Source organism: Lolium perenne, chromosome 1, assembly GCF_019359855.2.
Source record: "Lolium perenne isolate Kyuss_39 chromosome 1, Kyuss_2.0, whole genome shotgun sequence".
NCBI classification, from domain to species: domain Eukaryota; kingdom Viridiplantae; phylum Streptophyta; class Magnoliopsida; order Poales; family Poaceae; genus Lolium; species Lolium perenne.
This window is the reverse complement of record NC_067244.2, coordinates 44,896,714-44,918,522: the sequence shown is the minus strand read 5'-3', so window position 1 is coordinate 44,918,522 and position 21,809 is coordinate 44,896,714. Positions and strand designations below refer to the sequence as shown.

The following is a 21,809-nucleotide window of genomic DNA, read 5'->3' as shown; positions in this document are numbered from 1 at the left end:
AGATTTGTTAAAAGCAGTTTGTGTACTAATAAATTCTTTAAGCATGGCTTCAAGTCCAGGGGGTGTATTCCTATTATTGTTATAAGAATTCCCATAAGAATTACCATAGCCGTTGCCATTATTATAAGGATATGGCCTATAGTTGTTACTAGAATTGTTCCGGTAAGCATTGTTGTTGAAATTATTATTTTTAATGAAGTTTACATCAACATGTTCTTCTTATGCAACCAATGAAGCTAACGGAACATTATTAGGATCAATATTAGTCCTATCATTCACAAGCATAGACATAATAGCATCAATCTTATCACTCAAGGAAGAGGTTTCTTCGACAGAATTTACCTTCTTACCTTGTGGAGCTCTTTCCGTGTGCCATTCAGAGTAATTGATCATCATATTATCAAGAAGCTTTGTTGCTTCACCAAGAGTGATGGACATAAAGGCACCTCCAGTAGCTGAATCCAATAGGTTCCGTGAAGAAAAATTTAGTCCTGCATAAAAGGTTTGGATGATCATCCAAGTAGTCAGTCAATGGGTTGGGCAATTTTTAACCAGAGATTTCATTCTTTCCCATGCTTGTGCAACATGCTCAGTATCTAATTGTTTAAAATTAATTATGCTATTCCTCAAAGATATAATTTTAGCAGGGGGATAATATCTACCAATAAAAGCATCCTTGCATTTAGTCCATGAATCAATACTATTCTTAGGCAGAGATAGCAACCAATCTTTAGCTCTTCCTCTTAATGAGAAAGGAAACAATTTTAATTTTATAATGTCACCATCTACATCTTTATATTTTTGCATTTCACATAGTTCAACAAAATTATTGAGATGGACAGCAGCATCATCAGAACTAACACCAGAAAATTGCTCTCGCATAACAAGATTCAGTAAAGCAGGTTTAATTTCAAAGAATTCTGCTGTAGTAGCAGGTGGAGCAATAGGTGTGCATAAGAAATCATTATTATTTGTGGTTGTGAAGTCACACAACTTAGTATTTTCAGGAGTACCCATTTTAGCAACAGTAAATAAAGCAAACTAGATAAAGTAAATGCAAGTAACTAATTTTTTTTTGTGTTTTTGATATAGCAAACAAGATAGCAAATAAAGTAAAACTAGCAACTAATTTTTTTGTATTTTGATTTAGTGCAGCAAACAAAGTAGTAAATAAAACTAACCAAGACAAAAACAAAGTAAAGAGATTGCGATGTGGAGACTCCCCTTGCAGCGTGTCTTGATCTCCCCGGCAACGGCGCCAGAAAAAGTTGCTTGATACGCGTACAGCACGCGTCCGTTGGGAACCCCAAGAGGAAGGTGTGATGCGTACAGCGGCAAGTTTTCCCTCAGTATGAAACCAAGGTTTATCGAACCAGTAGGAGCCAAGAAGCACGTTGAAGGTTGATGGCGGCGAGATGTAGTGCGGCGCAACACCAGGGATTCCGGCGCCAACGTGGAACCTGCACAACACAAACCAAGTACTTTGCTCCAACGAAACAGCGAGGTTGTCAATCTCACCGGCTTGCTGTAACAAATGATTAGATGTATAGTGTGGATGATGATTGTTTGCAGAAAACAGTAGAACAAGTATTGCAGTAGATTGTATTTCAGTAAAGAGAATTGGACCGGGGTTCACAGTTCACTAGAGGTGTCTCTCCCATAAGATAAACAGCATGTTGGGTGAACAAATTACAGTTGGGCAATTGACAAATAATGAGGGCATGACCATGCACATACATATTATGATGAGTATTGTGAGATTTAATTGGGCATTACGACAAAGTACATAGACCGCTATCCAGCATGCATCTATGCCTAAAAAGTCCACCTTCAGGTTATCATCCGAACCCCTCCAGTATTAAGTTGCTAACAACAGACAATTGCATTAAGTATTGCGCGTAATGTAATCAGTAACTACATCCTCGAACATAGCACCAATATTTTATCCCTAGTGGCAACAGCACATCCATAATCTTAGAGATTTCTGTCACTTCCCCAGATTCACGGAGACATGAACCCACTATCGAGCATAAATACTCCCTCTTGGAGTTACAAGCATCTACTTGGCCAGAGCATCTACTAGTAACGGAGAGCATGCAAGATCATAAACAACACATAGATATAAATTGATAATCAACATAACATAGTATTCTCTATTCATCGGATCCCAACAAACACAACATATAGAATTACAGATAGATGATCTTGATCATGTTCGGCAGCTCACAAGACCCGACAATTAAGCACAATGGGGAGAAGACAACCATCTAGCTACTGCTATGGACCCATAGTCCAGGGGTAGACTACTCACACATCACTCCGGAGGCGACCATGGCGGCGTAGAGTCCTCCGGGAGATGATTCCCCTCTCCGGCAGGGTGCCGGAGGCGATCTCCTGAATCCCCCGAGATGGGATTGGCGGCGGCGGCGTCTCTGGAAGGTTTTCCGTATCGTGGCTCTCGGTACTGGGGGTTTCGCGACGAAGGCTATTTGTAGGCGGAAGGGCAGGTCAAGGGGCGTCACGAGGGGCCCACACTACAGGTCGGCGCGGCCAGGGCTTGGGCCGCGCCGCCCTGTGGTTTGGCCACCTCGTGGCCCCACTTCGTCTCCTCTTCGGTCTTCTGGAAGCTTCGTGGCAAAATAGGACCCTGGGCGTTGATTTCGTCCAATTCCGAGAATATTTCCTTACTAGGATTTCTGAAACCAAAAACAGCAGAAACAAAGAATCGGCACTTCGGCATCTTGTTAATAGGTTAGTTCCAGAAAATGCACGAATATGACATAAAGTGTGCATAAAACATGTAGATAACATCAATAATGTGGCATGGAACATAAGAAATTATCGATACGTCGGAGACGTATCAGTGGCGCCGCTGAAACCCTAGTCCGATAGACACGAAGGCCGAAAAGGTTGATTCCTTCATTTGTGTGGCAAGGTGAATGATGCTAACACTATGGCTAGGATAAGTGAGACATGATTAAAAAGCACGGGGTAAAATGAAAGGAATCTTAAAGTCAAATCCGCATCGTCTCGTTCAAGGACTCCGCAGAGTCCAGAGTCATGAACTCACGATAAATTTTGCAAGGAAAAATTATAAATAAGAGTTCTTATGCCCTTTACGTACTGAGCACAAACAAGGAAAGGATTGATTTGAAGGAGATTAATGTTCTGCCTCATCTCTACTACTTATAAAGGCACGAAATGCCGTTGGAAAATTGAATCATGACCCTACGTCCACTCACATCACACGGTGCAGAATGATCCGTTCTCCCCACCCACGAATTCCGCTGCACCATCTCCCCACGCTCGAGACTTCCGCATCCCCCAAAATACGGAACAACAACGAAACGGTTCCGCTAGATCAGCCCCTTCCGAGCGAGTTCTCCACATCCTGAAGAATCACGCCGCCGTGCCCCATCCGCCCTCTTTCTCTTCCACCGCCACCCAAGTCCCGACCACCTTAATTGCCGTCCGCCCAGATGCCTCCTCCGCGCCGACGTCCGCACTGCCGGTCCAGTTGGAGGCAGTAGAGCCGGAGACTCGCGTCGTGCCACTACCTCTGGGGGGAGGGAGGGCTGGGGGATCTGAAATAGTGATATACCCTCTCATATGTAATGGAATCGGGGTATGCCTCCCTGCCCCCGTCCTGCATCAGATTTGGCGAAGAGTAGGCCAACGGCGCTCCTCTGACTCTACTCGCATGGCCTTTCTCGCCCCGGACATGGAGCAGCCAGCCAGAGTATCTGCCGCTCCCGATCGGCCGTAGCGCTCGGACCAAGGAGAGGCACCCAGGTCGATGGGGCACGCACCACATGTCGGCAACATCTGTGGTTGCCACCGATTTTATTTATGCTTGCATCAGGTACGCTTCCATCGAAAGCCCACGGACCAGGGTGCCCGCAAAGTCAGTTGTCTTCTCGGCCTACGTCAACGGCATAAGGCTCAGCAACTCTTCATTACTCCCGTCATCTCTCATCCAGGCGACCAGGTGAGCGCCTTCAGTTTCTGTGCCTATATCTCCATCGTTATTTCAAAGTTGAGAGAACATGCATAAGAAACAGAATTGTGATTGAGATTCACATTTGTTCATGCTATTTGTTTGTAAAAATTCTAGAAGTTGTTAATCGGTTTTTGTGGAGAATTCACCTCAGGTTTTGATCATCCTCAAACATTACCATACACTTGAAATTTATTATGTCAATTATGGTAGAGGAGCCAATTTACAACAGATTATGAAGATTGTTGTAAATTCCATCATGGTTGAATAAATAGGCATTCAAATTTATTTTCACCATTGACGACATTTTTCTGGAACACTATATTTGACCTGATAATATTTGGAAATGTAGATTAAACAGGCATGGGATTTTCTTTTCTTCTGATATTTTTTCTGTTAAACAGGCTGCAGAGATATGTAGAAGTGCTGAAACTGGTACAAGTTTATTATCCTATTATATATGCCAATCCATCTCATTTTACATGTTTTTGATGAACCTTGTTCATCTCCTTTTACTACTAATCCTTTTCTTATTTCTGATTTTGTGGTTGTTCTACATCCAATTCCTCTGAAGTGCACGTGTCTTGGTGGAATCATGCATGACTTGGACGTATAGTAAGACCTATAACTACCTACGAGTTTGCGTTTCTATCCCCCGACAACCCCCTTGGTCGATGCATGCCGCAGCTAATCCACGGCAAGGCTGGAACCATGGTGTTAGAGTTGCGGCACGCCGCTAAGCCCTATGCTGGTCCAGAATAGCTGCTCTTACCTGATCAGTTCCTTCGCCAATACCAAGACCATCCTCTATTCGGATTCAACTTGCTTCTGTAAAGTAAGGTAAGGGTCTACTCTTATTTCTGTCAAGAATTGGAACATCAAATTGCCATTTTTATCCAAAGGATAAACCTGTTTCTGAAATAAAAGGCCGCAACATGATTTGCACTGTCCTGCTTCCTGTGATATACCGACAATATACAATAACAAACTAATCATGATTTGCACCGTTTCTAGATGCACTCTTATCAGTTAGTTTTTGGTTCTTTAACATTGATGTGACTCCAATAGAAGTCTCTTACCAGTTAAGAGATTATATATTTTTGTTCTCAGGCAGTTCTGCTTCATGCTGCAATTCAATGAAAAGCATATGTTCAAGGAGTCAAGCACGTAATCAAGCATTTAGGAGAGAACCCTCATTTATTATTATCAGCATGCTGCCAAGATTATAGACCTCACAAAACAAGGCAAGCAATTTTCTCTTTCTTGTTCGTCATTAACTTAATGTACACTATTACAGATAGCAAAAGTGGAGTGAGTTCGTTACTCCATCTTTTATCCTTATTTGTGGAAAGCTCAATGAAGTGTGTCCAGCTGGTACAGTTTTTCTTTAGCCGTAACATCTTGACCTATCGTTTATCCTTATTGTGGAAAACTGAATTAAGTTTGTACGGGCGGTACACTGCAACATCTTGACCTATTGTTTATTCTTATTATGGAAAACTGAATAAAGTGTGTATAAACAGAGCAAATTTTATAGCTGCAATGTTTTGACCCTGCTACTTCTTATTTTAATAAGGGTGCAAGATTTCTGGAGTTGTACTTACACACGAGGGAAGTGGTGCTTGTGTTTTGCAGAAAATACAGTTAAGAATATTATTTTGATACAGGTTGTACTCCAAAGTAATTGTGGTGTAATGGTTTCAGAGTATCAGTAGAGATGACATGACTTAGGGATTAAGCATGACTTCTCTACCTACTCAACTATCCGTGAGCACTCAACTATTTTGATATGTACATTTACATTTAAAATTCTACTGCAAGCTGATAGCGATAATAATCGCTACGTCATAATTATTTAGTTTATGAATATTGCATAATACATCCTTTTAGCTTGAGTAACAAGGACAATCACTTCCACCCTCTTCTTTGCAATCTTGTGCTTCTGAACTTGACGGTTGCGAAGCAAGAATTGACTAAAGTTTCATTTATCATTGTCTTGGTTTATATACTTGAAACATTTTAGTAGATGCTACAGTTTTGTTAAGATGTTGTGGCTGCCTTTATTAGGTTATGGCATGAGGTTTGAGTCCCACGGGCAGAAACTATGTTGCAACTCATTAAGGAAAATAATATAAGCCCTAATCCATATTTATGCTAGCGTCCTATCTTTTCATTTTAGTAGTTGTAGTTTGTCCAATGTTTGGACATGAGGAGATTGGTGAGTTGTTGTAACATGAAGAGCTTCAACCTCATGCTAGCTACCTATGGAATGTGTATCGACATTTATGAGATAGTTTCATTCTTTAGTGGCGCTAGCACACAAAAGGTGTAAACAGTGCTTATCTACTTGATAATAATGCATCTTCGTAAATCGTTGATGGTTTCCTATTTGCACGGAATCTGCATAGCATCACTGAAGAGTTGATGGGCTCAAGTACACAAAGAGAAATAGTTCTCGCATATGTCAAGATTGTGGCTTTTGCAAAATATCTAGAATTATTTGAACAGGTTCAAAATACCTATGATTTAACTGTTTTGTATATCTTTTGTAATATGATGAATATGAATCGTAAGTTTTAATCTGAGAATGATGTTTATGAAGTATTGGACTACAACGGTTACTAATAGACATGTAACACGTTTCTGTTGAATCTGTATTCATCAAGACGAGCATAGCGCGTGCACTTTTACTAGTCTGTTTCTAGGATCCGATCGGATGGAGCTCGTGCCACCCTCGAGGCCGTGGGCCGCTCTCTCGCCGGACATGGTCCGTGAAATCTCCAGCCACCTGCACGACGCCGCCGATTTCGTCCGCCTCCATGCCGTCTGCAAACCGTGGCGCGAATCGGCGCCGTCCCCGGCAGCGATCCGCCCCAGGTTTCTGCCATGGCCGCTGGCGGTACGCAAGGACCTCCTCTTGCACCTGCCACTCAACATGAGACGCATCTCGTCGCGGACAACATCGCCGTACGATGGCTGCAACGGTGTCCTCCTGCCACGCACATCATCTAGCGGCGACAAGAACTGGGTGGCTAGGGCGGATGGCAAGGCGGCCTGGTTCTTAACGGTGCGTCCCGAGCCAACGATGACCGACCTTATCACGGGAGCCACCACCGTGCTGCCTCGTTTCCGGGAGAACAACGATGGCGGCGAGATCATCAGCCGGCGTATGGAGAAGTCTCGTGGCATCGTCTACAGTGATGGCACCATCTTTGTTTACAGCATTGCGTCAAACGATTTCACGGCAGCGGTCTTGCGTCCCGGTGTTGGGGCGTGGACTATTGCAGAAAAGAGGACCTCTTTTGGCGCAAGCTACATTCTGAGCGCCGCATATCATGCCGGCAAGATCCTGGTGTGCGTGAACTTGAAGTTTTGGTTTGTGCTTACGCCGGACTTCATATGCAATGGTGCCGCGGGTGGAGGCAGGCTCGAGATGAGGAGTAATTCAAGAGATGCAAAGTGCAGCTACATCTTCGAGTCAGGCAATGAGCTAATGTGGGCGACCGTCATATCCAAACAGAACCTGAACGATCTGACGAGCACACTGTCGGTTACATTGCACGCCCTTGTAGGGGCCAACAGCAGCGGCAAAGTCCGTTGGGTGGCGAGGGATGGCCAGAGCTTGAAGGACCGCGTCCTGTTCCTTGCGTCCCCGGCAAGCTTCACCACCGAAGCCACCACACGGTTGGGTGGATGTGCGTACTTATTCTTCGACAGTCGTGTGTACAAATACAACCACATCAACGGCGTGGCCGAGGCCGAACTCACGGCGGGGGTGCGTGTCGGATGGGCTTCAGACAAAGCACACGTGTGGCTCCAGCCCCATCCAATTCCAACAATTGCTCCAATCTCTGAAATCAGAGAAAAACTCAAGAGGCTCTAGGAAACAAATAGTTCAGCATCAATGCGTGCGAAAATTGTACTCCTGCAATTAATCTACAAACCTTGATAAAAAAAAGGTAATTTAGTTACTCGGAATAAGTTTTAAGGAAATGTGTGATGTTAGCTTTGAAGGAATCTGTTCCCATGCAAGGACATTGTATTTTTAAACCAACCATCTTAATCTTTGATTCTTCTGTGAGACCAACATCGCACGCAGATAACGACGGCAAGGTCCTGGTGTGCATGGAACGTGCAATTCTGGTTTTGGGCGGTGAGAGTGCCTGTGTGGGGAGGGCTTTAGCGGGAGGTGAGCGGATTTCTCCCGCCCTTTTTGCACTGTGGCACCCGAGCTCCCACCATATGTATGGCCGCATGAGCTCGTGCTCGGCGGCTTTCCTCCTTGCATCGCAGCAAGACTGGTACCACGGAAATGGTTGCTTCGTCCATGCTAGCCGGGCTAGTTTGCGTTTCACACCCGATTCACGCCGAAAGTAATGTGGGTAACCAATCAACCACAATTTTCAATTAGGGTTTGGCTTAGTCTCATGCATGCTACCAAACACCATGCCCTGCGAGCATTTCCAACAGGTTACATATAATTCGAATAAGCAAAATAGTTATGGTTCATGGAGGGAGAAGAAATGGGTATGCCAAATGTTATTTGCTCCAACCGCTTAGCCCTTTTTTGGTTGCCAAAACGCAGCCGGGTCCTCAAAAAGTTATAAACTACAACTGGGTCCATCTTGTTTACCCCAAGAACCTTGGATATAAATTAGGAAAGCAATCAAGTCATCATTTTTGCGAGGATGAACTTCAACGAGTGAGGAAATATATCCTAGAGACAATAATAAATATTATAATATATTCTCATAATTAATATTCATTTTATTGTGTTATAACTAATATGTTTCTTGAAAGTGAGATTCAAAAGAAACTCATAAGCATGTGTAAAGATTTAAACACCAAGATGTTTCTAGTCCTGCCTCTAGGCACTGACAGACTGGACACACTGTAAGCCTGAACAAATTTTTAACTAAATTTTCATCAAAGTAAGTTGCGATGCTCGCCGGAAGCCTAGGCACGTGCTCCGGCTTAGGAACGATTGTGCCCGGCGGTGCCTCTAGGAATACTCATGTGTTGTGTCATGATCATAGCAATTGTTAAAGTAACAAGGATACCACCAACAATGAGAGTACATTGTTAGAATAACAAAGGGTATTGGGCATGTCCGATATACTACGAGATAGTTCCATCATGCGTTGTGTTGTTAGTATTATCATTATGTTATTATCTTAAGCACATGTCCTTGGCCATGAGAATATCAAGTGTCCTCATACCGGAAGGCATGCATTAACTGTAATTCTACGTTGCTCATAACTGGGTGATCATAACGGTGATGATTAAGTGCATATGAAAGTATGTATGAAAACTTGAATAGTTCGAGATTGGGATATTACTCCACCTAACGATAGAGATGTGTCGAAGCATTCAAAAATATTCTGAAGTGTGCTAGAGGGCAGAGCGGCACATGAGATGTCCCAGGGGCTAAGCCCACCTAGGGGCAGCCGCATGGGCCTTAGAGGCCCACCTAGGCCATCCTTCCCACTTCGCTCGCAGGCCAAGTTGGGGGAGGGGCGCTTAGGGTTTTGTTTTGGGCGCCCGAATCCCCTCTTTTGGTGGCCGACGACTGGGGGGTCCACCATCCTATATAAAGAGAGGAAAGGGCTGGCCCCTCCCCATGTTTAGTGCTTAGAGGCTACCCTCTCCCTCTCTTTGTCTCTCGATTTTTTCCACATATGCGTAGTAAAGCTGCACCACTCTCGCATTAGCACAACACCCTGGACGACATAACACTGACAGACTGAATTACCGTATAGATGGATACTAGCTGAGTGATCATACCAGTGATCCTTGGAGCAAGAAGGAGATGATCCTCACGATTGAGAAGGATTGATGAGTCCATATTTGAAGCATATTTACCTCTTGTTTTTGCATAAGTAGACATATGATTTTGGTATTTTACGGCGCTCACCTTTTACCCTTGTTTCAGCAGGATCCTAAAGTATCAAGTCTTCTACGAATATATCAGTTGGGATTGTCATGTTATGTAATAACATGATGTTTTTAACTGATAAAAGTCATTTAAATAATTTTCCACTCACCTGGGTGAAGAGCGGACGCAAGAGTAAACTCCTGAGAGTTTAACAGCGATCGGTATAGGGCGAAGCCCACACATACTGGCTGCCCGTACGGCCCGCCAGGAGGACCACCTCGTCAATGATATTCACCTCGCGAAGACGGATCTTAGATCCAACATACGCAGACACCACCATCTATGAAACACCATGCCAGGAAGGGAAAATCATCGCTGCTTCAGGGATCATTGGAGGACAACACATCATACCATCATCATCAACTGTTGCATCTCCATCAACGCTCAAGGTGCGCTAGTGACTCCTCCGGTCATGCCAATGCGCGTGCACTCTACCGCCAGCACTCGCGCCAACAGGGACTCTCTATTGGCCATGGCCGTGGGCAGCTCCAGCCCTGGTCTTCATCGACGACAACGGCCAACAGTAGGCGGCCGTGGATGAGCGCTAGTAGTAGGTGGCTATGGAGGTGCGCCAGTAGTAGACTAGGGTTTATTTCTATTTTTCGGTACTATGTAAAATAATTTCTATTTCAAAAATGACCAAGAAATTATTTGCATCGGACCACTAGGCTATCCCGAACGCAAATGGTCATTTGTGACATGGCAACCAATTTTGTGTCCACGGCCCGATGGAAACGGATGCAACTCACATCCAAAATGCATGTGCGGCTGGCGGGCTGGAGATGATTTTAGTTTGCTTTGGACTACTACGAACAGCGGCGGTCCCTCGAAATCGGATCTGAAAAAAGACCTCCTTCCCCGCGCCGCCGTCCCAGTTGGCCCCACATGCCAGCCACAGCCCCGAATGAAACTCCGCCTCATTCCCTCCCACCATTCGAAAAAGCCCTCGCCCATCCCCGTTTCCCCGCTTCTCTCCCCGGAGCCGCGAGCAGCAGGCGGCGGCGGAGGGCCCAAACCCAGCGGCGGGAGGCTGAGGGCGCGGAAAAGTCCGGATTCTCCCGATTCCATCAGGTAAACCCTCGCCATTTCTTCGCGCCGCCCCTCTTCGATCCGACCTTACCCCCAGATCGTTTGGTTCAAACCGATGAGCACCGCGCACGCGATTGCCAAAACGGAATTATTGACCGGTCTGGCTGCGGCGCTGCCTGCGGCCAGCCCCAGGAGTTGATTTGGCTCTCCACTCGCTGACGCGTACTGTAATTTCTGTGTTCCAGTTGCTGAAGGAGATTGTTGATCCACAAGTCGAGCCTACCTCTGCAGTGCAGATTTTGGGCCAGGTAAATCGGTGCACAACAGCACAATCCCTCGTTTCCTACATTAGCAAACCCTCTATGCAGCATCGATGGTCCTCTACGCCGTGACACCTGACTATACTGACCACGCTGCAGCCAAACAGCCTCGAGGATCTGGTATTCAGCAGGCGAGCACCAAGCTTGGTCTGAAAGCACAGTTCACTCGTTCTAACCATGGAAGCCAGTTCCGTCGGCACCGACGTATCTGCCGACCACGTCATCGCCGAGTTGCTCGAGATGGGGTTCGAGTTCGACAAGATCAGCGAGGCGATTGGGGTCGTGGGACCATGCCGTGCTGATGTGGTGGAGTTCATGCTGAATGGGTCTGGGGGTGAGCAGAGAAAGCCGAGTGGGGGGTCGCAAAGACGCCGTCCTGACAGGAGCGCTAGGCTGGCTAATCCCAGGGGCAAATTTAAGCAGTCTAGTATTACCGATCACATCGCCTCAACCACTGGCAGTAAAACGGTGTCTCGTGGCGGGGAACCGAGTACCTCGTTTTCTTGTTTATTAGCCTCCATCGGCCCTGAAGCGACTGCTGCTGTCTGTTCTAAATCAAAGCCTGAACCTCAGTTTTTGCTTGAGAATTCAAGAGGCGAGTTTGAGCGGACCGACAAAATTAGTGCTGTTTTGCAAAAGCATTTTGGATTCTCCTGTGTCAAGGGTTTCCAAAAGGAAGCCCTGGATGCTTGGTTTGCTCACAAGGATTGTCTTGTTCTAGCGGCAACTGGATCAGGTAGTTTATTATTCCTGATTATATATGCTCTTAATTCTTTGTCTTCTTAGCCATTTGGCACTATATTATGCAACGTTTTAGCCATCCCTTAATAAACTGAATGCTGTTCAAATGACCATGTTGCCAGGAAAGTCCCTTTGCTTCCAGATCCCAGCTCTTTTGACTTCCAAGATTGTGGTGGTCATCTCACCCTTGATTAGTCTAATGCACGATCAGTGCCTTAAACTTGCAAAACATGGGATTTCAGCATGCTTCCTTGGATCAGGGCAGCCAGATAATCGTGTTGAAGGCAAAGCGATGGCTGGCAAGTATAAGATTGTTTATGTTTGCCCTGAGACAATTTTAAGGTAATCATTCTTCTTCGCAAATGCTAAAAAGGATTTATGGATTGCTGTGCTTATTTGGCAACTTCTGTACATGCAGACTGATGGAACCGTTGAAGAAACTTGCAGAAAACCCAGGGATTGCACTTTTTGCCATAGATGAAGTTCACTGTGTTTCTAAATGGGGTCATGATTTCCGACCTGACTATAGGTCTGCTCTTGTATTCGATATCCTATATTAAAGCAAGGTGCAAGTCAGTACTTAGCACTGTTTTTCATCATTGCTAGTTTAGTCTGCGACTTACATGCCAGTGATATAATTTTCACTCTGGTACTTACAAACATTATTTTCTGCTACAGGAGATTGTCCGTGCTTCGAGAAAACTTCTGTTCCAGCAAATTGAAGTTCTTGGAACATGATATTCCTTTGATGTCATTGACTGCTACTGCAACTTTCCATGTACGAGAAGACATTCTCAAGTCCTTGAAAATGTCAGAACATACAGTGGTTGTCTTGACGTCCTTTTTCCGGCCAAACCTTCGATTTACTGTGAGTAAATCTTTCTTTTTGCATGTTCTGTCCAGAGGATACATTGTGGTATGCTATGCCAGATTGTATAATTGGGATCCCTCTACCTTACTAACCACTAAAACACATGGAAGAAAGTCAAATGTTTGTGACGTAGAATTGTGTTGGTATATCTAATAAACAAACGCTGTGGTGTGCATAGCCATAGATAGGCATTTGAATGTACATTCTCTTAAATGTTTACTAGGATCTGAATACCTTCCTTTCCTTTAGTTGAAACATTCTCTCTTCTGGACTTCAGTATGTGCATATGAAACACAGTGTTTTAGAGCTATGCAGATGCATTACGGTCTTATGCCACTTCAGAGTAACCCCTCTCCCCTCTCCCCTTCTGTTTCTGGTTGCAGGTAAAGCACAGTAAAACCTCTGCCTCATCATATGGACAGGACTTTCAAGAACTTATAGGGACTTACAATGCTTCAAGGAATTTCAGGGGGAAAGGCCAGAGAATTCTTCATGAAGTTGAGCCTGAGTCTGAAAGCAGTTCATATGACTCTCTGGATGATAGTGCATCAGACGACGAAGAGGAAGTTCCTGACATTAAAATAAATAAACTTGCCAAGTCTCTGGTAAAAGAAAACACCGAACATGAGCTGGATCAGTATCCAGGAGTAGATGATTTTGATGGTAATGGACAAATCTTCTGTTACTAGTTTTACAACTATTTGCTTTTGGGAGGACGCCGTATGGCTCCAGTTATTATTTTAAAGATATTTTTTTCAGAACGTGGTATCTTTCATGAAATCCAGTTTTACCCTCGATATGAATATTGACAGGATGCATGATAACAGTGTTTTGAAGATAGTTATTCGTTTTTGTCTAGCCTAATGTATGCTTCTGACTGACATCCGAGTTTCTCTTACAGTTTCATGTGGGGAGTTCCTTGAAAGCTCGCGGCCTGAGATCTTTGCACCTCCTGTGCCATCCCATGAAACTAGTTCAACAGAAAGTTTTGATCAAGGTCCTACAATTGTGTATGTACCCACGAGGAAAGGAACTGTGGAACTAGCTAACTATCTGTGTAAATCAGGCCTCAAAGCTGCAGCGTATAATGCAAAGGTTGGCACCACTTATGGAACATGCTACCTTTTTATAAGAGAATAGATTTAATGTTTACAGACTGCAAACATACTGCTTCTCTTAATGTATGCAATCATGTGCCTTGTCTGAATCTATCTGATACTTCTTTCCAGATGCCTAGAGCACATTTGAGGCAGGTGCATGAGCAGTTCCATTGCAATGCCTTAGAGGTAAGTGGTAACCATAAGTATGTTCATTTGATATTGTTTTGTTTCGTTTCACATATGATTGGGATATGCTATGGAAGGTTGATCTTTCCCATTTATGGATGCAATTTCCATGATCTCAACTACTGATGTGCATATTTATTCTGGGCAAATGAAGCCCGGTGATCAGGGGGATACGTGAGCACGCCCTAGCTGCTCGACATGTGTCTAACGCCATCCATTAATCCGTTAACACAGGGGAAGGCGCATGTGGTCGCGTCTGTAAAATAGACCACCCTTCTGTCCTCTTCTACCTCCACCGCTCTCTCTCTCTCTCTCTCTCTCTCTCTCTCTCTCTCTCTCTCTCTCTCTCCAAAATAACCACAGGTAGCGCCGCACAAATTTCATAGTACAAGAAAATTTTCTTACACTTTCCGATTGGGATCCAAGACATTTATCCAAAAATTCATAGTACTGTACAAATGAACGAGATCTAAGAACTCAGATTCATGAACATAGCAGTTTCAAACAATTAAGCAATGAACGAAAATTGCATCTAGAAAACCGAACAAATAAACCAAACAGAAAAGAATAAAATACAACAAACAGGGGAGGCCAGATCCACTGCTGCTGGCCTAGATCCGGTGTTGTCTTCATCCTCTTCCACCACGCGGGACTCCAGCTCGAGGCCAACCGGCAATGTCTGCGACGGAGCAGGTTGAGTAGGTGGGCGTCGCTGGACTAGATCAACATGTCTACTTTGCTCGTAGAAGGCTTTTCCTTGCGGGCGACTGGTATGACTCCCGCTCGGGTGAACAGGCTTCACCATGCGTCCGACAACCGAATCGAACCTGCATATCTCATCGAACAGCTAGCAGGGGAAAGAAAATTCCCAAATCGAAACCGCCCTTCGTCGGAAGCCTCCCCTTCCAATCGAGGACGCGCAACGGCAGTCGGCAGAAGCGCATGGTCCTACCTCCCCAACTGCAGACGAGTTCGACAACGCAAGGCCTCCCTCCTCAACCATGCGGGGCTCGAGCTCGAGGCCCTCCTCGCCAACGGATGAGTTCCTGATCCTGCCGTCTGCCGCATCTGGCCGCTCCGCCCGCGCTCGTCTCCCCTGCAGAGCCACAGCCAACTCCTCCCCGTCGTTTTGCCGGTGCTGGCCTCGGGGACGGCGGCAGCATAGGCCACGATGGGGACGGGGAGGAGCACGGACGTCCTGCTGCGGTGGCGGCGCCGGGAGCAGGCGCACCGCGCGACGAGGCCGAGACACGCATCGCTTGGGAGCGGGCGGCGCGTGTGGGAGCTCGTGTGGCCGAGACGCGCTTGTGAAGATGATTTGGGGAAGGAGTGAAGGACGAGCGGAATAAGAGGATAAGGCACGTGGTGGGGCAGCGTTTAGCAGCGTTTTCACGAGAGAAAGGTACTCACACCGTATGGTCGCCGTGAGCCATAAAATGAATCTCAACGTTGATCCAACGGCAGCTAGGGCGTGCTCACGTATCCCCCTGATCACCAAATCCACTCTCTTATTCTGAGGTAGCATCGTGGATAAGGGACTTAGTATTTCCACTTCTGTACATGTTAAAGTGATAACGGTCCATAATTCTGATTTAGTTCCCATTGTTAAGATCTCGGGACTTGATAAGATGCAAATGTTTGATATTTGATGGTACTTGCTTTCTTTCTTATAATTCTTGCTAAGCACAAGTGGGCACTTGATAAATTCCAACAATACTCTCTATTGGACACATGCCACGTTATCAACATTCTTTACAGTGTTATGCCAATCCCTTGAGGAAATGGCTTCAACTAAAGTGATAAATCACCTGAATCCTGATATTACATGGCTCATGCTTCAGTATACTTAATTATTAACTGAAACTTCACCATGTTATCAATTTTTTTTGTATTTATTTAACTATTCATATCAGGGATGAATCTGGTCTCCAAAATTTCCAAGTTTTCCTAATGTTTTGGAATACATCATCAAATTTTGTATGGAATTTTTGAAACACTATCATGCTCTTAACCAAAAGGGGATGCTAGTTCCTTGGACACCAAACGGTTCCCACTAGTCTCTGCCAAACTTTGTTAAACCATTCAGTCCTTTCTCCCCTACTTCTGATGATTTAATCCTTTCTATATAGGTTGTTGTGGCTACAATAGCATTTGGCATGGGAATTGACAAGTCAAATGTCAGGAGAATTATTCACTATGGTTTACCACAGGTTAGTTTGTCCTTCAGTATTGGTGTATTCCCTTCTGAACAATACTTTCCCGCATGAGTCTATGTCTCTGTAAAAGAACAGATGATTTGTTGTTCTGGTATACATATAAAAATGGCTTAGAAGACCCATAAGCTTATACATATATGTTGCATGCCAATCTAGAAAATTACAGCCATAGCAATTAAGGAGTTATCGAATAAGTACAGTGCAGTCTGAAAATTACTGGGGCTGAGTGTGTTTAACAGTTTAAGTTTTATGGCTTGGTTTTGCTGATTGGTTCTCACTGCTGTAAAAGACAGTGTCAGGTTGAATTACTGACCCAATAATATAATATCATGCAGAAACACAACGGTTTAACTAGCATTTTCCTGGATAGTTCAAGTACATCCAAGTTGGGTTAACCTTTGCTGTGTTTATTCTTTGTGCCTGAGTTCTCTTGGCCCTTATTTATCCAGAGTTTGGAAGCGTATTATCAAGAAGCTGGTCGTGCTGGTAGAGATGGAAAGTTGTCAGATTGCAGTGAGTTATTATACTTCAGATTTTTGTTCTAATGTTGTTTGGCTTGTTTCACTGAAGAAACTGATGAATTGTACGCTAACTAGAGAGCATTTATACATACCGCATACGCTTACCTGCAACCAGTTCAAAAAACCAGGATGGTGAGTGAACCGGACAGGCAATCCACTTATTTGGTTGTTTGACTGGCAGTTCAGCTTGTCCAACTGTTTCAAATCCTGACTTTATATGGGCCATAATCTTTTTTACAAATAAAAGGATGATAAAGTAATAATATATTTTATTTGGAGTTTGTCTAATTAATCCAAATGGTTTTGAAATTAATTTTGTGCTTAGTCATGACACATTAGATACTCGTATCCTTATATGGAGGATGGACTATGATGCCTATAAGGAAACTGAACTTATCTTTAGAAATGATATTTCTAAGTAACTATTTATACCCGGGAAACCTAACCAAAACATTTGGTAAAACATATAGCTTGGTTAGGAAAAAGCTTTCATAATACTTGCCGGATGACATTGCTCCAATTCAACACTTTGGTACTGTTTGTTCCTGTTACAGTTCTATGCTTGAATAGTACCTAGGCCTTAGTGAACATGATTGACGACACATCTGTATTCTGTAGAGACAATTGGGGCTTAGGTTTACGAAATAAGTAGTACAAGGCTATTTTCTGGAGCATGTTTTTTCTGTTGGCTGAATAGTAGGAACTTTATTACTGCAGTAAATTTAGTAAAAAAATATTATTGTCAATAGATTTTAGTGGACCTTCATAACAAAAATGTTTTTTGTTGTGTCTTTGTCTGAAACAAAGTACATATTGGACTGCAAAGCTGTTGGTATCAGACACTACTCTTATCCTTAGTTATGAAGCAAGCTATTATTCCTCTCTGCACAATTTCACTTGTTTCTTTACATTGTTTATTGGCAGCTCTATATTGTAATTTTGTGAGAACACCAACACTGCTTCCTAACAAAAGAAGTGATGAACAGACAAGGGCAGCATACAGGATGCTACGAGATTGCTTTCAGTATGTCTCGGAACCATAAATTCAAACCTTGATGGCCCAAAATATATATTGAATAATTATCATGCAATTAAAATTCTTTATTTAATGGCTATGTATATTTTCTATATTGCAGCTATGCTTTGAACACTTCAACATGCAGAGCCAAAATTCTAGTAAAGTACTTTGGGGAGGAACTTGGTCTTGAAGGATGTCAAATGTACTTTTCTACCTTTTGAATGCATATTCTTCTTATATGAAATAAGGGCATGCCTTTTCCAGTTTCGTGTGTATTTTCTAGTACTGTTGTACCATGGTATAATTTTCAAAGAATACATATATTGAAGCCATAGGTGTTACAACAAGGGTATATTTGGAGCTTGTTTCTTTGTATTGTGGCATGAATCAAATTTCCCATTTTAACTTCATTTCGTCCAGTATTTCTGTGAGTGTCTCTCTGACTCGCTTTTCACCTCAGGTGCGATGTTTGTATTAATGGCCCTCCTCAAATGCATGATTTCAAGGAAGAAGCAGCTGTGTTCATGAATGTGCTCCAATCTCAAACTGTGAATATCTAACTTTAAGTTCTGTTGACCATGTGACTATATCCTATTCTAGTGCTGAACCACTGATAAATGTGATGTCTGTACTAGTTTTATCTGCTCTCTAATATTTCAGTAGCATATAATAATTATTTTGTTTTTTTTATCATCTTTAGAAGTTTGTGATCATTTTCCTTGATAGTTCAAACGAGAGATTCTGTTTCAGAAGAAAGGTGTGGTATCACCTCACTGACTAATTCAGTAGCTGAGGAAGTGTCCTAAGCTGATTGCTCTAGTGATACATTTTGTAAATAGGTTATTTCTACATTTACAATAAAAGAAAGCACAAACAAGAACAAATAGTGCATAATTTACCACAGATCTTATAATCACACTGTTCCAAAGTCTGGGTCTTGAATAAAACAAAGTGCTTTTGACTTACAAATTTACAATGTTAATGTGATGCTAGAGTTATTTTTGTTACTAGTTGTTTGCAAATTAGATGGATGCTGTCATTTTTCGGTTCCGTTGGATATAAAATTTCCATGTAAGGACTTATGTACATATAGTCAATAGCTATCCGGGAAATGCACTTTGGCTCATAGGAGCATTTGCTCCTATTGTGTGAATCCATATTTTGAAGTGTAAAAAAATTCTAAACTAAATTTTTACATGTACATCTAGACATTTTATGTTGGTACACAAATTTTCAGAAAAAAGAAAAAAATTCTGTGGCTCCTATAAAAAAGACAAATTTTGATGTTCTAACACGACTACGTGCAGCATTTTTTTTTCTTTTTTGTACACACCACACAAAATGTTGTTTTTCCACGAAAACTTATGTACGAACATAGAATGTCACGATGTACACCAAATATTTTATGTCAATTATTTTTGACATTTTTAAAATTAATTTTTAATTATTTTATATAATGGGAGCATTTGCTCCTATGAGCCAAAACGCCACCTCCATAGCTATCCTGGCTACTTATCTTTGGATATATAGACACATTTTACAACTTTAAGATGCAAGAATGTCCACAGTTCTGAGTCCCCTTTTCCCCTTACATACTTTATCTACAGTGCCTTTTCCATGGGATGTTCCTGAATAGGCAAATGTTATAGGATAAGGAATTGAGAAGTTTTGGTCTCTTCATTGCAATTTTGGTTTGTATTTGTTAGCACTTTGGAACATTTGATATTGTTGGTACTTTGACTAAATCTTGAACACACACATCCAGGGACAGGCAACTGAAGGTATGAATTACAACAGTACAGACTGTTACAGATCTGGAAGACGAAATTTTGGGGAGGTACCTGATTTCAGAACGGCAGTCAGTTTTATACGAGAGAAGGTTTGTGTTCTAATGCTTATATTCATATAGTGTTTTTAAATTTCTTGAACTGGGGGCGGTAAATTGAGACTTCTAGTCTTAAGCATCGCTGCAATCCTGCAACATAAGTACTTCAATGACCTTTTCACTTATCATGTTCGTTCCTGTTAGTTATAAGTTTCAGTCCTCAAGTCTGTTCTTACGATTTATTTTCAGCTTCCTAGGTTTGCCACGACAGACAAGGTATGGTGGCAAGGTCTTGCTCGTATTTTAGAGGACATGGGATACATACAGGAAGCGGCTGAAATTGTAAGTACTATTTTTTTCAGTAGTCTGACACAGTAATAACTCATTATAGAGTATAGCATAGTTGCAGGGGATATTCACCTGCAGGGGCAGTGCTTACATGATGATGTTGCCTCACTTACTCGTTTCCTAAAAATCAAATTGATGTTACTGCATCTGCCTCAGTTTTAGACTTGGCGTATTTGCATGTTGGGCAAACTTATTTTGAAGTAGAAATGAATAGCCCATTGAAGTTACTGTCATAGGGCGAAGCTATTATGATTTGGCGTAGAATTGTAGTGAGTACATAACTTCTAGATTAACTGCCATGTATCATGCTATCATACCATGCAAAGATGGATACCAGGTAATATCATATCAGCGATGCTGCCTGGTATGAAAAATAATATTGGTGGACTAAGGGCTAAGAAGTATTTCTGCCTTTCTGGTGCTCTTTGTCAGTCATTCCAGAAGCTTGTCTACACACTTTGTTCTATAATTTTCCCCTCGGCCCTTCACTACAAAATTCAGGACCAAATTTGCTGCATGAATGCTATTCTTGAATTATACCGGGACCTATGTGATGCAGGGAGTACAAATAATGTTGCCATAATATATGCATAATTTATTATGGTGTAACACCCACATTACTTATCGAAAGGGGAAATCATCCTGAGCTGTCGTGGCAGTAATACATTGATTTATTTGTTTCAGTTTCCTTTATCACAACTGATTAATGGACCCTCTTGCAGCCTCGTGTCATAATCCAGAATCCAGAGCCAACAAGAGCCGGCTTAATTTTTCTGAGTTCACAGCCAAATGAGGAAGGCTTATACGCATACCCTGATGCCGCTACATTACTGGCGATGACTCACCCAAAGTCCTTATCTTCTTCCGCTGAGTGGGGCAGGGGTTGGGCAGATCCTGAGATACGCCGCCAGCGTCTTGCGGGCAAGACGGGTAGGAGGAAAAGGAAGAGGGGTTCTCGGAAGCAGCCCATGGGTTTCACCACTGCAAAAGAGAGGCTATCAGCGATACTCTCCAAGTCGAAGCGCAGAAGGTAATATGAGGAGTGAGGAGCTCATGAGATGACAGAACTCTTATTGTGAGATTAAAGGTAAGTAAACACCTATAGAGTATAGCATAGTTCAATTCTGATCCCAGTTTCTCCTGGTAGCCGACAGATAGGCTCAGCTAGATGAAATTGCGCAATTATTACTGATAGTGTAAAACATTTGGAGATCAGTTGTGTTTGTTGTTTTCTTGGAGAAGAGATTGCCTGTTTACCAGTTTGAGTTGCACAAATTTACCGCTTATTTGTCTCAAAGTATTAATCTCTGTATGATTTTTTGTGAATGTTTTGAAAAGAGTTTCCTCAACTATAGTATAATCATGTGACGTGGGTCTAAAGAAGTACAGGTCCAGAAATTATTGCCTACATGCTACGGCCGATTCATCTGAACAGTGAAGACGTCTCGTCACCTGTTCTCGCGTCAAATCCATGGTGTTTCGTCAAACTCCGGTCGTCCATTTCCCAGCTCTGCTTCCGGTTTGATCGACACGTAGCGGCAAACCGGAACTTCTTCTCCGGCATGGATGGCCAGGATAACTGCAACTGTCAGAAAGAACGTGAGTAGAGGTGACTGTTCGTACAATGCTGTCGTTGTTCCGTTCCCTGAAAAATGTACCTAGCTGCCTGCAGAGAGTTAAGAGCATCTCCAGTCGCGTCCCC

The 21,809-nt window shown here is 43.1% G+C and overlaps 1 protein-coding gene and 1 long non-coding RNA gene across 3 annotated transcripts; both read left to right on the top strand.

Moving 5' to 3' along the window:
• Window positions 1-3,354: 3,354 nt before the first annotated feature.
• LOC127335985 (uncharacterized) lies at window positions 3,355-5,908 on the top strand. Of its 2 annotated transcripts, XR_007873147.2 has the most exons (4): window positions 3,356-3,988; window positions 4,402-4,432; window positions 4,572-4,837; window positions 5,108-5,908. It is a non-coding gene; the product is annotated as an uncharacterized lncRNA (long non-coding RNA). The 2 variants fall into 2 exon arrangements; XR_007873132.1 differs by having other exon boundaries at window positions 3,355-3,988; window positions 4,402-4,837.
• Window positions 5,909-10,796: 4,888 nt separating this feature from the next.
• LOC127348385 (ATP-dependent DNA helicase Q-like SIM) lies at window positions 10,797-21,363 on the top strand. Its single transcript, XM_051374430.2, has 17 exons — window positions 10,797-11,003; window positions 11,207-11,269; window positions 11,381-12,017; window positions 12,145-12,364; window positions 12,441-12,551; window positions 12,701-12,890; window positions 13,277-13,556; window positions 13,795-13,988; window positions 14,123-14,179; window positions 16,309-16,389; window positions 16,845-16,908; window positions 17,841-17,940; window positions 18,053-18,136; window positions 18,395-18,482; window positions 19,700-19,813; window positions 20,009-20,101; window positions 20,830-21,363. The coding sequence occupies exons 3-17, from the start codon at window positions 11,459-11,461 to the stop codon at window positions 21,139-21,141; spliced, it is 2,547 nt and encodes an 848-aa protein (XP_051230390.1). The 5' UTR covers window positions 10,797-11,003; window positions 11,207-11,269; window positions 11,381-11,458; the 3' UTR covers window positions 21,142-21,363.
• The last annotated feature ends 446 nt before the right edge of the window (window positions 21,364-21,809 follow it).